Source organism: Perca flavescens, chromosome 22 (assembly GCF_004354835.1).
Source record: "Perca flavescens isolate YP-PL-M2 chromosome 22, PFLA_1.0, whole genome shotgun sequence".
In the NCBI taxonomy this organism is placed as follows: domain Eukaryota; kingdom Metazoa; phylum Chordata; class Actinopteri; order Perciformes; family Percidae; genus Perca; species Perca flavescens.
Window position 1 is genome coordinate 1,998,198 of NC_041352.1, and position 16,379 is coordinate 2,014,576.

A 16,379-nucleotide genomic window follows, 5' to 3' on the forward strand; every position below is an offset into this window, starting at 1 on the left:
GGACACACCTGGACACGCTTTAGGGAAACAGGCTCGACTGTCGAACTGAGCTCCACCACAGGCCCCTCCGGGCAAAGCTTCCCTCAGTATGTCCCTCTGCCGGAACAGGGAGCCTAGACCACAGGACACACTGCACGCACTCCACGCTGTCCACTGGGACATGATGCAGTCCACTAGAGGAGAGGAAAAAGGATGAAGCCAGAATATCAGAATTTCCCTGTTTTGTTTTGTCTTATTTAGAGATGGTATGATACCATGTTTTGCTTCCAGATACCGATTTTGATACCTCAACTTGCGTATTGGCTGATACCAAGTACTGATCCGATACCAGTGTGTCATATATTTTATTAGGTTTTGACAGCTGTATACTGCTATCCCTGTATAGATGTGGTATGATTTCTAAACTTAAATTAGACTTTTTGTGAAACATGAACAAAAACAAACAAATTCCACAGAAAAAGAACATAAATTAACAACTTTAAAAGTAGATTTTCTTCAGGGCTAAATTACGTGGTATTGGATCGGTGCATAAACTCCAGTACTTTACGATTCCGATACCAGCATTTTAGGCAGTATCGGAGGCTACATCTATAGTCTTATTACCACTTTTGGTGTCTTATATCTTACCACAGTCTTTCTCATCTGATCCATCCGCACAGTCCTTCTGCAGGTCACATCTGCGGTCCAGGTGAACGCACTCCCCACTGACACAAGAGAATTGCTTGTGAGAGCAGAGGCTGGGCACCTGGGGGCCCTGTGGAGTCACCGCTGGTCTGGCTGTGGTGCCTGATAAGACATGAGAATACAATAATAGAACTTTATGCTTATATAAATGTTTTTTTCCATATATTACACATTAATTATTATTCATTTCATTTTCTTTTATTTCACATCATATTTTCCATGTGTGTGAAGTCCATCATGAAATTATAAATCTTCAATAAGGTACCAATATCAGCAATATCATCTTTTCTACATTTACAGTGTTTGTTGACTTGAAGTTGTTCTATTGCCATTCTTCCTCTAGTCTGACAGGTTGTTGATGCATACCACAGCTTTCTTCATCTGACCCGTCCAAACAGTCCGGTTTGCCGTCACACACTTGTGCCGAGTCGACACAGCCTAAAGTCCGGCACACAAACTGACCCTCCATGCAAAGCACTCTGGGTAGGCCACCATCATAGGGGGTTGTAGCGATCAACGGGGCTGAAAATAAAAATAAAAGGTTACAATATAGGTCTATTCTGTAAGTGTTAATCCATGGGTCTTGCCTGGTTGTAGCATAACTAGCAGGACTGTTGTGGCTCTCACCTTCTGTGGATTGCAACCCAGGTCTTCCAGAATAGGTGGTTGTGGGGGGATGCAGTCCAGGTTGACCTGTGGTGACTCCTGGGTAAAGGGATGGTCTGAATTGATCAAAAGTGACTTGCAAACAGACATACCCAAAAAGGGAAGGGGGAGACTAATAAAAACCCAACAACAAGGAGTAAAAAGTAGATTTATCATCAGCTGATTATACCTGTACTTGAAGTTGTAGTCTTATGAAGTCCTGTTTGACTTGTGACCCCTGGGCTAGCCACACCAGGAAGACCACCTTCGGACATGGTGGTATGGAGGCCTGGGGCACCTGTTGTACTGTCACCATGGAAACCTGGTCCCCCTGTGGAACTGGTCTGGTTCTGCAGCCCTGGAGCGCCTTTGGTTGTAGCCGTACGTTAAGAAGAAGATGAGATGGAAGAAACATAAACAAAGACACACAAGGATAAAGACAAATGAAACAAAAGTAAGTAACGAAGCTGTATATTTCTTGACTAAATCATTGGTTTTTAACTTTGTTTTTATCACTTTAAATGTTGCACTTAATATATTTGAGGCTTTAATGTGGCTATATGTGAAAATTTTGCTCAACCAGAAAATTATTAATTTACAATAAGAGAATACGTTTCCAGTGTAGCATACAGTAACTTAGTCTGATATAACGGTCACTGGGTCACAAGCCAAAGCATTAAGAGATTGTTGTAGCATCCAACCTAGTAATAACTTAGATTAATATAGCGCATTTCATGAAACCTAAAAGACACTTTACACAAGTACAGGGGGACAAGGGAAAAGAAAATAGTAGGGGAAGACAAACACGGACTAAAGAGAATAAAATATCTGCGCTAAATAGAGGGGGGACATCACTTTAATCTAGGCCTCTGACGTATAACCACATTGTGCATTGTAAAGTTATTTTATAAATGAAATAGACATATGACATATCTGAGGGCCAATTCCATGTCGGTTTTGAATCATTTACAATCCCGTAATGTTCTCCATCTGTTGAAAGGCCGACTGAGATTGACTCAGTTTCACCCGTTGTCTTTCACTTTCCCTTTCAGCTTTTAGTTGTTCTTGGTTTCATTTCCTTCTTTCCTGTGATGGTCCTGCCCCAGTATCAGCCATAACTTCTGAACATATAACTTCTAAAATAACATTAGAATACAATTAGGCCTATATAAAGAACTCTCCTGCTACCTTTTACCTGGCTCCGCTAACCTGGCATACACTAACACAGGCTTTTCTGGTGTTCCAAAGAAATCTGTGACCCTTCAGAATGTGTTACTGTAGCTCTGTCTAGATGCCCTAAATCATTCTGTGACTTTGCTAGAAATATCAGACCAGGGCAGAGACATTATGATAACTATATAAAACTAGTGTTCTGTTAGTCTCGTTTACTGTTACAGGTCATTTATGATCATTAGATGGAACATTACACAGTTTCAGAAACATTTAAAATATAGTAACTTTAAGTTCATTTTATTCTCTTTGTTTTAAATGTGTTATGTTTTTTCTGCAAAGCACTTGTAATTGTGTTTTCAAAGGTGCTATATAAATAAAGTGTATTATATTATTAATAAATTGTCAAATAAACTGTCACTTCAATCACTTAATCATATAGGAGATAAAGAATTGGTGGTGTGGGATGACTCAAAAGAAGATGAAAAATATGCATGACCAAATATCGCTGAGCTCTCACCACAGTCGATCTCGTCAGAGTGGTCCTTGCAGTCTGGTCGACCATCACAAAGCACAGAGACGGAGACGCACTCTTCACTGCGCTGGCATGCAAACTGGCCTCGCTTACAGCGCTGCACAGTCACTTTCCCACCACCAGAGGGAGATGTGGTCACACTACTGGGGGTCACCAGCTCATCTACAAGAGCAGGAGGAAAGGTTGTTTCATATTAACAATGATGTGAAGTAGGCTGAACAGCCCAGCACTAGTTCTGTAAAACAAATAACTTTTAGATGAGCTAGTATACAAAAGGATCTAAGTCCTGAGAATTATCAGTGATATCCTTCAGTTGTGCACTCAGACGTGAATTCCTTACCTCCTCTGCAGCCGAGTATCTCCACACGTAGGTAGAAGGTGTGTCTGAACTCCACAGGGATGATGCGCAGGTAGCGAGCTCTGACCAGCCGATTGAGCCAGCGGGTCACAGGGTTCCTGCCAACCATCCGCACCTCAAACACCTACACCACAATCAAGAGGACACTTCCACCTGAGCATATGTAATGACTAGAATTTTCCATATTGATGCTGTTCATTTCATCATCCGCTGGATGTCCCCTCATTTTGGCCGGATGTCCCACACCTTCCATTTTCTTTGTTTTGGCGTTCTAACCTCCGGTGGATTTGTGAGGACTATGGTTAACTGCTCCTCAGATCTCTGCAGGGTAAATCCAGACAGCTAGCTAGACTATCTGTCCAATCTGAGTTTTCTGTTGCACGACTAAAACTACTTTTGAATGCGAGTTTATGACTAGAATAACCTGTCTGATTTTTCTTTTTGTCTCGCATTTATGACCACATCTATGAAACATTTCATCATGTGAGGATAAATGTAAATACAGAAAACATCTGATGGTAAATAAAAGAAATGTCCACATTAGTAGAAATACCTTAGCAGGGCCACCAGGCTTGCCATCCACAGTATAGTCTGTGAAGAGGCTGCTGTGCAGGGCGAAGGCCAGGCGATATTTAGTGAGGTAACCCAACATGCGTTCAGAGCCCTGGGTCACCACCCCTGATATCCATGTGGGTTCCAGGAAGTCCACCTGAAAATACGGCTGGGGATCTGTAGGTAAGGGACTCCATCCAGGATCCATGACCTGACTGCACAGATGAAAGATGATATGGGCTGTTATTTTTCTGGATGCTTTATATTTTATTCACATTAGGATTCAAAAGGTTTTAGTCTCATGCGAAAAAACTCATAAAATGTTCAGACTAGTATATGCTTTAGGGGTGTCAACCAAACAAAGACCCGATCACTCACACGTTAGGGACGATGTTTAGTCGTCCACCATCAGCAGGGTTGTTCTCACGATGCGAGGATGAGGTCAGCTGACCATATCGAATTCTCCCATACTCCAGTCCAAGGGGAGAGGAGCAGATGCCTGCGGAATAGGATGAAATTTAACACCATCCAACTGAGCCAGTTTGGGACACTGAACACTTCAAACACAACACAATAAAACATTTGGCACGCAGTAAGATTTGAATGTTTTTAATAAGAAATTAAGAAAGGCTGCTGTTCTCCAAACACAAAAAATAAATCCATCCAAACTGCATTTAACACTCACCACGATATCCTGGGCCACCATCCTGTAAATACAAATGAAAATAAATTGAGGGGGATACTGATGTACCTATATTAACACCTGTAATCTTTGGGTGAAGCAGTTCAATTATTAGTTCAAAGAGGAGTGGGAAAATAGGGAAGCCCTGTTTTGTACCCCTTTTCAAAATAAATGCCTCAGGCATTAAATTATTAGTGTACATTTCAGCTGTAAAGTTTTTACATAACAAGTTTATAAAATGTATAATATTGACTGGAAAAAAATTTAATTTTCCATGTGTCAAACTCAAGGCCTGTGGGCCAAATCTGGCCCCTCGCAAATTTTGATCGGGCCTCCATATATATTTAGGTTCACAATAAAATTTGGCCCGCCTAGTTGTTTTATCACTTTTTACAAAATTTTTGTCAACATTTGAGGCTTTTTACGACATTCTTTTGTACACTTTTTCCAGTATTTGTTGCTTTATATGACGTTTTTGATGCTTTTTGGCATTTTCTTCAACATTTTTGTTGACCAAAATGTAGGTGAGAAGACTATATGGGACAATAATACACTAAAAGATATTTGACTTTTCAAAGACATAAAAGCAATAAACTCTACATGTCTGGCCCGTACCGTGATTCTCATTTTCCAGGGTGGCCCTTAGGGAAATTAAGTTTACCACCCCTGCTTTAAAGGCCAGTCACAATGATCACAGGTTTTTTCAGCATCAATAGCATTGATAGTCATCACTGCTACATCCGTCTGTGTTGTCTGATGCTAAAGCATGTTCTTGTATTTGTGTGTTTCTATTTTTAAGTTAAAAATATACTACCCATACTTATCATATTGTATTTGGTAGAACCTTCGCTAATCCGTTACTCTTACATTTAGATTACATTGAAAAGAAAAGTGAAAATATGGACATATTGAGGCATAAACATCAGTGACACAGAAATTAAGAATTTGAAGGAAGTGTTCGATTACCGTTGCCGTTACTGCAGGATAAGTGACAGCAGCCTTGGACGGAGTCCTAAGAGGAGCAGGGGTAGGTGTGTGTGGTCTGTAAATTAGCACACAACATGAAAGCAGAGGAAATTCCAAAAGTAATTCTTGATTATTTTACAACACCAAGAAAGAATGAAAAAAGAGCTGGATACGCAGAGATAACATACAAAGCAAGAAGCAGAATGCAGAAGTAGAATAACCACGTGATCTATCAAATATCACAATCACTACAACTGTTATTACCACAGCTACAAATCATGATAATATCCTCTACTGCAGTACCTGTCTGACTGGGTAGTGATGTAGGGATGGCAGCCAGTTTCATCCTGTCCTTTGGGACAGTGGGGAATCCCATCACAACGTTTTACTGCATCGATGCAGCCCCCTGGTGGCGGGCAGGAGAACTGACCAGCAGGGCAGCTGCGTGGACTGACGGCTGTAGGGGATGGCTGCGTACCTGCATGTTGAGAATGGTCAGACGAAGTGAGAAGGATTTCTATATTCAGTTTTAGTATGTGTGACTTAAAAAGCCCATTTTAAAAAAACTAAACAGCAGCAGGATCAAATGCTACACAAACATTTGGCAAAACCATTAATAATAACACTTTACAGTTGCATGGTTCTTATACAATTAATGAAACTAAGGTGTGTTAGGTTGGCAAGCTCACCACAGTACATCTCATCTGATCCATCCCCACAGTCATTAACTCCATCACAGACACTTCCCAGTGGACCTGCTGGCACACAGCGACCATTTTTACACTGAAACTCCTTCTCTCTGCAGCCACCTATTGGGGAGACTGGGGAGGGAGGAGTGGGGGGTATTCAATCAGAGGAGAGGAGAGCATTTTAGAATCACATTTGTAGACAAAGTCAAGTAACACCAGCAAAGTAACGTTAAACTATGCACTAACCATTTCCACAGCCCATGATCTCAAGTCGAAGGTAGATGCCATTCTGAAAGTCGTGTGGCAGCAGGCGGACAAACTGCGCCAACACCATCCTGTCCAGTCGGCTCTGTGCCACCCCTTCATCATCATCGTTACCATGAAAAACCTGAAGGCAAAATGGTGATACATCCATTTTATGATCTAAAAAAGTAATGGCAAATGGCCTTTGATGTATATGATGGAAAGTTGCATGGACTTGGTGGGTTTGATGTCTAACCTTGGCTCTAGGCCGGGCATCAGTAACCAGTTCTTTATAAGTGTACCACTGTCTGCCATCCTGGCTGAACTGGAGGTAAAAGCTGGACACAAATGTGCCAAACATACCACCACCCTGGGTAAGCACACCTACAGGACGGTAGAGGGATAGAAAGAAATTAATTTATTTTAATGATATACAGTAGGCTACATAATCTCACATAGGAATTAGATTGCGTTCTGGGGAAAACAGGGTCTGATTAGGAGAGACGGCATTCATTCCACTTTGGACAGCGCCACTCTCATATCAAGAAATCTGACCTGAGTCTATTACCGGTCCTAAACCATGACAACCCAGAGTTGAAACCAGGAATCAGAGGTGCAGTGCTACACGCTTCTCTGCACTTTCTTTGGAGCAGTTACCCATTCCTGGTTCCATAACCATGGTATCTGTCCCCCAACTCAAATTAATTAAATATAAGGTAAACAAAAGAGGAGTTGTAGTCAAAAACTGATATAAATTAAAACTACCAGTGCAATAGTAGATCATATTGTTGTTGTCTACCGAGCTCCAGGTCCGTATTCTGAGTTTTTATCATGTTTAGTCCTTAAATCAGACAAAGTACTTATTGTAGGTGATTTTAATATCCATGTGGACGTTGACAACAACAGCCTTAGTATTGAATTTATCTCACTTCTAGATTTAATTGGTTTCAGTCAGAGTGTGATAAGGCCACTCACTGTTTTAACCACACCTAGACCTTCTGCTGGCATGTGGCATCAAAATTGAAGATTTAATAGTATTTCCACAGAATCCTTTATTATCAGACCATTCTTTTTTTTTATTTAACTTTTTTTGAACATGAACAACAGTCAGAAAATGAGTGTTAATAGTGACATGCTTGCTTTTTTTTTTTTAAACGCCTTAACCCAGCTTAATGCCCCCCCATACAAAAAAATAAATAAATAAAAAAGGGATACAGGTCTCAAAGAAGAAGATAAATAATGTTTAGACTTTACAGTACTAGTAGGTTACAACACAGAGGCAAGATATATATTTGGAAGACTTCTTATTTTTTTTTTCCTTTTATACCGGTGATACATTCTCAGTTAATGAGAGAAAAGGACCCCACATTTTCATAAACACATCAAAGCGACCTGAGGTTCTAAATATCACACGTTCATAGCTGGCCATGCTTGACATAAGGTCCAACTATTCATCATATGAGGAAGGTGTGTCTGACTTCCAGTGTCTAAGAATGACTCTGCAACCAGAAACCATAGCTAAACGGCACCATAGCGTCTGTTGTCGAGATATGTGTGTATCCTCCGGTACAATACCCAACATACACAAGGCAGGGTTCTTATATAATGAAAGGCAAAAAATATCATTAACCAATTGTACGATTTTCTCCCACATTTCCCCCACCATGTCACATTCATATAACATATGAGCCATAGTTCCTATATCTTTGTTACATCGCCAGCATAGTGCAGTATCCCTTAGTTGAAGTCTAGCCATTATCAGACCATTCTTTAATAACTTTTGAATTGTTATTACATGACTATATGCCATAATAAAAGTTTCTACATTAGATGTCTATCTGGTGGTGCTATTCATGGAAGTAATTCCAACAACATTTAATTCAACGCCATGGCTTAATATAACAGAAGACTTCTATGTTAACTTTAGTCCCTCCCAAATTGATAATTTTGTAGACGGTGCTGCGGCCTCGCTACGGACTACTTTAGACTCTGTTGCTCCTCTCAAAAAGAAGGTGATGAAACAAAGGAAAATAGCACCTTGGTATAACTCCCAAACCCATAAATTAAAACAAACCCCGCGAAAACTTGAAAGTAAATGGCGTTCCACCAATCTAAAAGAATCTCGTTTAGACTGGCAAAATCATCTGAAAACATAAAGGAAGGACCTCAGAAATGCCAGAGCAGCCTATTACTCATCATTAATAGAAGAAAATAAGAACAACCCCAGGCATCTTTTCAGCACTGTAGCCAGGCTGAGAGTCACAGCTCTATTGAGCCATGTATTCCTTTAGCTCTGAGTGAGACGACTTCATGATCTTCTTTAATGATAAAATTATAACAATTAGAGATAAAATTCATCACTTCCTGACCTCAACTTCTAACGGTTTATCTTTAAACGCAGGACCGCTAGACACAGCTTTAAGACCTGACATATACTTAGACTGCTGTTCTCCTATTGACCTTCACCAATTAACGCAAAAGATTTCTTCAGCTAAGCCATCTATCTGTGTCTTAGACCCCCATCCCAACTAGACTACTTAAAGAAGCTTTACCCGTGGTTAACACTTTGTTACTAGATATGATCAATATGTCTTCATTAACAGGTCATGTACTGCAGTCATTAAAATAGCTGTGATAAAACCTTTTCCTAAAAAACCCACTCTCGATCCTGAGGTCGGAGCCAACTATAGACCTATATCTAATCTCCCCTTACTCTCCAAGATCCTTACAAAGGTAGTCACTAATCAGTTATGTGACTTTCTACATAACAATAGTTTATTTGAGGATTATCAGTCAGGATTTAGAATGCATCATAGCACAGAGACAGCAATGGTGAAAATTACAAATTACCTTCTAACTGCTTCAGACAAAGGACTTGGCTCCGTACTTGTCTTACTAGATCTTAGTGCTGCATTCAACACTATTGACCATAACATCCTGTTACAGATACTGGAACCTTTTATTGGCATTAAAGGGGTGATAGAATGCAAAACTGATTTCACCCTGTCATAGTTGAATAACGACAGTTTGTTGGGTAAATAGGACATACATAGAATCTCAAAGTCCCACTGACACCCCTTTACTATGAAAATCTCATATTTTGAAACTGCCGCTTAAAACGGGCGAATCTCAACAAAGCTGGAAGTTGACGTCAACCTCCCAAAAACCGGAACCTTTGTCAGCCCTGGGTTTATTAAGAGAACAGTCACGCCCCAACATTTACATAGGCTACACAACTGACCTGAGATCAGGTAGTCCTCTGAATCTAGCTAGGTCACGCAGATCTCTGCTATTTCATTACAAAATTCACTTCTGAAACTTTTTTATGCGAGAAATCAACTATGTAAAGCTCAAATATGGGCCGCTTTACGAAAATGGATGGCTAATTGCAAATCTTGTCCGACTGTGTGAAGGAGTTCAGCGCCGGTGCTGCCTGTGTTGCTGCCTCGCCGCCCGGCCTGCCTTCCTTCACAGACTATGAGGCACTTGGAGCTCCGTCACGACTGGCAGCCCACAGCACTCCATACCCGCGCAAAGTCACCGTCTCTTGGGGAAATAGACAACTAAATGCCCCTGCTCTGACAGAGCTCCAGGGCCTGAAACTCCCCTCTTCCTGCTAGCTAAATGCCGGGTGTATGTGAGTGAGAGCGCGGTCAGCAAGCTTGTTACACCAGCAATCTCTTACCACAGGTTTCAGTTAATGTTTTAATGTGTGTAATTATAATGGGTTGAGTTATTTAAACAAACGATTGGGGAAATACACGCCTCTTGTCCGCGAGTCTCATTGATAGAGCCTGCGGCTGGATGGAGCTAGCTAGCCTCCTCTTAGAATTCCTCTGGAATTCACAAAAATTCATTAACTTGAAATCAGACACGTTGTTAGCTTCATCAGACATTTAGTTAGATGTGGTATAACTGGCGTGGCAAAATTCAAACTGTAAATATACTCGGAATTTCGCCGAAAATGAAGCTAACTATCCGTGATTAGTACACACAGCTAGGATTGAAGGGACAGTCGCAGCTAACGAAACCCTTACAGTTCACAAATATTCATTAACTTGAAATCGGACACTGTTTTTAGCTTTATAAAACATTTAGTTAGATGTTGTATAAGTGGCGTGATGAAATTCAAACTGTAAATATACTCGAATTACGACCAAAAATGAAGCTAACTAGCCGCAATCTTGTACACATAGCTAGGATTGTACGGACAGTCGCAGCTAACGAAACCCTTACAGCTCACAAATATTCATTAACTTGAAATCGGACACCGTTGTTAGCTTTATAAAACATTTAGTTAGATGTTGTATAAGTGGCGTGATGAAATTCAAACAGTAAATATACTTGAATTACGACCAAAAATGAAGCTAACTAGCCGCAATCTTGTACACATAGCTAGGATTGTAGGGACAGTCGCAGCTAACGAAACCCTTACAGCTCACAAATATTCATTAACTTGAAATCGGACACCGTTGTTAGCTTTATAAAACATTTAGTTAGATGTTGTATAAGTGGCGTGACGAAATTCAAACTGTAAATATACTCGAATTACGACAAAAAATGAAGCTAACTAGCCGCAATCTTGTACACATAGGATTGTAGGGACAGTCACAGCTAACGAAACCCTTACAGCTCACAAATATTCATTAACTTGAAATCGGACACCGTTGTTAGCTTTATAAAACCTTTAGTTAGATGTTGTATAAGTGGCGTGATGAAATTCAAACTGTAAATATACTTGAATTACGACCAAAAATGAAGTTAACTAGCCGCAATCTTGTACACATAGGATTGTAGGGACAGTCGCAGCTAACGAAACCCTTACAGCTCAAGAATATTCATTAACTTGAAATCGGACACCGTTGTTAGCTTTATAAAACATTTAGTTAGATGTTGTATAAGTGGCATGATGAAATTCAAACTGTAAATATACTTGAATTACGACCAAAAATGAAGCTAACTAGCCGCAATCTTGTACACATAGGATTGTAGGGACAGTCGCAGCTAACGAAACCCTTACAGCTCACAAATATTCATTAACTTGAAATCGGACACCGTTGTTAGCTTTATAAGACATTTAGTTAGATGTTGTGTAAGTGGCGTGACGAAATTCAAACTGTAAATATACTCGAATTACGACCAAAAATGAAGCTAACTATCCGTGATTTGTAGCTACACATAGATAGGATTGAAGTGACAGTCGCAGCTAACAAAACACCTAGCTAAACTTCACAAATATTAATTAACTTGAAATCGGACACCGTTGTTAGCTTTATAAGACATTTAGATGTTGTATAGCTAAGTGGCGTGACATTGTGTGTAACATTTGGTAAGTGATTGCTGGTGTAACAAGCGCGCTGACCGCGCTCTCACTCTCACACAACGGGCCATTTAGCTAGCAGGAAGAGGGGAGTTACAGGCCCCTGGAGCTCTGTCAGGGCTGCCAGCCTAACGGAGCTCACAGCAGGCCAGGGTCTGTGAAGGAAGTCAGGCCGGGCGGCGAGGCAGCAGCACCGCTGCTGAAGTCCGACACTTACCATACGTCTTACCATATTTGCAATTAGCCATCAATTTTCTTAAAACGGCCCATATTTGAGCTTTGTATAGTTGATTTCTCACATAAAAAAGTCTCAGAAGTGAATTTGGTAATGAAACATTGCAGTGTCTGGAGTATGAGATTCTGTCGCTTCTCTAATGTGTGTGTATTGGGGATTCGCTCAACCAATCAGCGCGCATCTCTAATGTCTGCGTATGGCAATTCGCTCAACCAATCAGCGCGCAGCTCATCTAAATATTCACGAGCATACCATATTTGGAAGAAAAGCTCTTGTTAAAAATAGGGCCAGAACACAGGGATGCATAAGGGCCAATAAAATATCAACCAGGCCATTTTCAGCCCAACCAGTGTTACATACCCCATTAGGAGACCATAAGGAACAGTGTGAAATACTCTATAGAATCATTCTATCACCCCTTTAAAGGAATAGCACTAAGCTGGTTTGAGTCCTATCTATCAAATCGATCGTTTGTTCATGTTAATGATGAATCCTCCAGACACCATGCAGTTATCCATGGTGTTCCACAAGGCTCGGTACTTGGACCAATTCTATTCACCTTGTATATGCTTCCTCTAAGCCAGGGTTCATCAACTACATTTTTCAAGCTTATTCCCTGGAGTCCTTATGTTTTCTAGCCTCGCAGTTTTCCTTGGATTGGGGTGGCACCTAAATCATGGTTGCAGCTGCTGTGGTCTTGCTCGAAGCCCTGCTGTGCCGGGCCCTACTATGCTCCGCAATGCCCCGCTATGCCCTGCTATGCTCCACAATGCCCTGCTACGCCCCACATCGCCCCGCTATGCCCTGAACTGCTACAACTACTTATTTAGTCATAGTTCCACTATCTTTATTGTTACTATAACTGCAACTGTTCATCATTCCAACTGCTTCATTATTATGAATCATATTTCTCCATATCTGTATATCTGTATCAGATATATATTTTTCCTCACCACTCAAGGTTTCTGCCTAAAGGAAGTTTTTCCTCACCCCTCAAGGTTTCTGCCTAAAAGGAATTTTTTCCTTGCCAATGTTGCACTAAATGCTTGCTCGTGGGAAATTGTTGGGTCTTTGTAAATTATAGTGTGGTCTAGACCTACTCTATCTGTAAAGTGTCTTCAGATAACTTTTATGATTTGATACTATAAATAAAATTGAAATTGAAATGAAAATTGATTTAGTAAACCAGCATTTCAATCTGTACTTGTACAACGGCACATGCACGATGCTTACCAGTGATGTTGTATGGTTTCAGCAGGTCTATCTGAAGGTATGGACTTTGTGTGTTGCTAGTGTGTCCCTCAGGGCTCCGTTGTGGTAGGTCCTTATATTCCTCAGGCTCTGGACTCCAGCCCTGCAGATACATGTTTTGCAGATTACATGTAATGTTAATATTGCATGTTAAAGACTTGCAAGCGCTACTTTCATTAGGACTGTTGTATAAATACAGAGTTGGTGATGTAAAGGGGAAAATACTGTGCATTGACAATATAACACCATGTCATTGAACGACAGTCTTTGTCAACCATAGTTATTTGGTTTTAAAGCAATTTCGCATTAATAGGTGTCAAGTTGTGCTGCTGACACAAGAGGTAAAGTCAGAGGATCACCAAGGACATTCAGATTCATCCCCAGGAGACCTTAATGTCTGTGCCAAATGCCATGGTAAAAAAATAAATTGTAAATATTACAGTCTGGAGTGGTCTAGGTACTGACTGACCGACCAACCAACCGACATTGCCATCCCTTGAGCCTTGAACCTTCAGGCCCAGGAGACCATGTTAGCAACTCAGTGGTCAGAGGCAGAAGAGCACCTGATGAGTGTGAAGAGCAGGCATGGTCAGTTAAAAAAAAAAAAATCACTTACTCAAGTTTCTTTATGTCACGAAAACTGTCTATTTTGTTGCTCTCTCCAGTTTAAATACTCAGTTTAAATTTAGTCAAAAAAATATTTTTGGGGATTTAGCAACGTGGCTCGAAGAAATTTCACCAGGATGAACAGTATAAAGTCTGGTTGTATTGTATAAATCTATCGGCAAAGTGTACTGTACCTGGAGGTCCCTATGGGGGTCCCACCCATGGAGGCGACCTGCCTCAGGGGGGTGACCAGTCTGCTGTGACGAGGCACTGAAACTGGAGGCTGGGAGAGTCTGAACGCCCAGAGGAACCCAACACTCATCTGAACAGAGGAGGAGAGGTGAGATTCCAAGAAAAAAATACGAGTGGAAATAGATAAACCCCTGAATAATAATCATAGATGCTTAATAAAAACGTATATGCTCTACCTGTGAAATGGCATGAGAAAAACACAAACCTCCAGGAGGAAGTGGATATGTGGGAATCAGAGGTGTAGTGTCTTCTGCTGGCTTGGTGGTCACAGTGACAGGGCTTATTGTCACAACAATGTTGTCAATTCCTTCTACAGAGTAGTTGTAGAATAAAAAGATTAATGTCATAAAACACTCACTTTATTATCGCAATGTTTGCAAGAATGAACTGGACCTTATATCTGGAGTGGCTGCAATTTTATTAAGGAACCAAATGACTAGGATCTTTATATAGATTTTATTTGACTAATCCTCTTTTCATCTCATTTTCTTTATCTTCAAAAGCTCTTGATGCATCTTTAAGTTTATATAAAAGTGAAAATACTACTACTACTACTACGGTTACACATTTTGGCACAAAACCCTGAGCAATTTCTATCAGGTTTGAGATGTTTGACTCCGCAGGTATTGTTTGATATATACTGTATACTGTTGTCAACTACCACTTTCTTGTTTAGAGTTTTCTTTAGCAGGTACAGTAAACGGTAAAATGTAAGATATGTCTGTGGTCAGAAGAAGAGTGGAGTTCCTCTCTCTGCTCTGGATTAGCAGAAGATGTGAGTTTGTCTTGATACAAGCATCCTTAGAACAAAGGACATGTGTATGGACAACAAGGAAAATAAAACACAAGGGGGGGACAAATAAAAAAGGATTCTTTCTATCATTTAATGGGATCAACGTCATCTCTGACATTAATGATCACTCAGTGGCAACATTAGTAACCATGGAGTGCAGTCAGTTGTTTATAATTGGTGAATGGAAATACTTTCATTCATCATTAAACAGGAAGACATTTATTGAGTGTAGATAGCAGAACAACGGGTATGATTTTACCTTGGCAGTAACAACACCTGTCTCCCTCTCCAGGCACCAGACTTTGGCCCTGCACAAACAAAAGAACAATCACCATTTGATTCAATCATACGTGTTGAAGAGTTGCTATAGGACACAATTATGTAGAGGAAAAGCAAAGGATGCAGAGTAAGCAGAGCTGTAATCTACATATAAGCACATACTCAAGCATATACAGTAAGTGTAGTCTCACACACACTTAAAATCTTACCTGTGGACATCCACTGACAGCGTATGGACAGTAGGGGGAACACTGCACTGTAAGGTTGGGCAGGCAGTGACATAACTGGCAGTGGTCTGACCTCCATCTGTCTCCCACAGCATGGGACTGACCCTGGTACTCACACTCATCACAGGGGTCTGTCTGGCACCTACACACACACACACACACACACACACACACACACACACACACACACACACACACACACACACACACACACACACACACAAGTAATGGAATGCATGTGTGTTTGCTCATGAGTGCATGGTGTTAGACACTAAGACAGTAGTAGTAGTGGAAAAGTTGAGTAGTAGAAACATTAAAAGTAGTTAACAGTCCCATGAGAAGAGGGCTACATACCGGCGGGCCTTCCTGTAAATTCCTCTACACGTTCTCCCGTCTCCATGCTTGATGGGGTTGTTTGGGCTGCGGAATGACCACTGGACACTCTGAACACCACAGGGCCCCAAACACTCTCCCCACTCAGACCATGATGACCAGCCACAGTCCACTGCAGTATTACAAAACTCACTGTGTAGGATTGCTCAGACTTTAAGGTAAGAACGATACCCAGTTTGTGGGCAAAAGTCAACTGTGGATTTGATGTTGATCCTGAATTGAAACAACAGATTATGTGTATTTGAAATATTCACCTGAACAGTCTGGGTTAGGCTGGCATCTTTGAGGCCTTCCTCTCTCACAAACACAAATCTCACAGTCCACCTTAATCTGCTGGCCCGGCCAGTAGCGCACACCTGCCACCTCACACACACACTCCTCTGGTAACACACATTGTTGCATATGGCTCATCACCTGGCCCTCCGGACACCAACAACCTGGAGTTAGGGACAAGTTGATTGTGAGAAAAAGTCTTGTGAGAGAAATGTCAAAATGAACT

General features: G+C 40.9%; 1 protein-coding gene across 6 annotated transcripts in view; it reads right to left on the minus strand.

The window, feature by feature from the left end:
• sspo (SCO-spondin) overlaps positions 1-16,379 on the minus strand; it is a 104,628-nt gene that overhangs the window by 47,807 nt on the left and 40,442 nt on the right. For 5 of the 6 annotated variants that reach the window (XM_028568804.1, XM_028568802.1, XM_028568805.1 and 2 more), the window contains exons 39-60: positions 16,135-16,317; positions 15,842-15,992; positions 15,470-15,629; positions 15,241-15,289; positions 14,394-14,498; positions 14,131-14,258; positions 13,313-13,433; positions 6,781-6,908; positions 6,528-6,669; positions 6,282-6,413; positions 5,896-6,070; positions 5,593-5,668; positions 4,630-4,651; positions 4,323-4,443; positions 3,946-4,159; positions 3,375-3,516; positions 3,020-3,196; positions 1,520-1,714; positions 1,312-1,389; positions 1,051-1,206; positions 628-786; positions 9-173 (exon numbers count right to left, since the gene is read on the minus strand). In XM_028568804.1, the coding sequence (XP_028424605.1) occupies positions 9-173; positions 628-786; positions 1,051-1,206; positions 1,312-1,389; positions 1,520-1,714; positions 3,020-3,196; positions 3,375-3,516; positions 3,946-4,159; positions 4,323-4,443; positions 4,630-4,651; positions 5,593-5,668; positions 5,896-6,070; positions 6,282-6,413; positions 6,528-6,669; positions 6,781-6,908; positions 13,313-13,433; positions 14,131-14,258; positions 14,394-14,498; positions 15,241-15,289; positions 15,470-15,629; positions 15,842-15,992; positions 16,135-16,317 (2,979 nt within the window). The remainder of the gene's footprint in view (positions 1-8; positions 174-627; positions 787-1,050; positions 1,207-1,311; positions 1,390-1,519; positions 1,715-3,019; positions 3,197-3,374; positions 3,517-3,945; positions 4,160-4,322; positions 4,444-4,629; positions 4,652-5,592; positions 5,669-5,895; positions 6,071-6,281; positions 6,414-6,527; positions 6,670-6,780; positions 6,909-13,312; positions 13,434-14,130; positions 14,259-14,393; positions 14,499-15,240; positions 15,290-15,469; positions 15,630-15,841; positions 15,993-16,134; positions 16,318-16,379) is intronic. The other variant, XM_028568803.1, reaches the window with a different exon arrangement.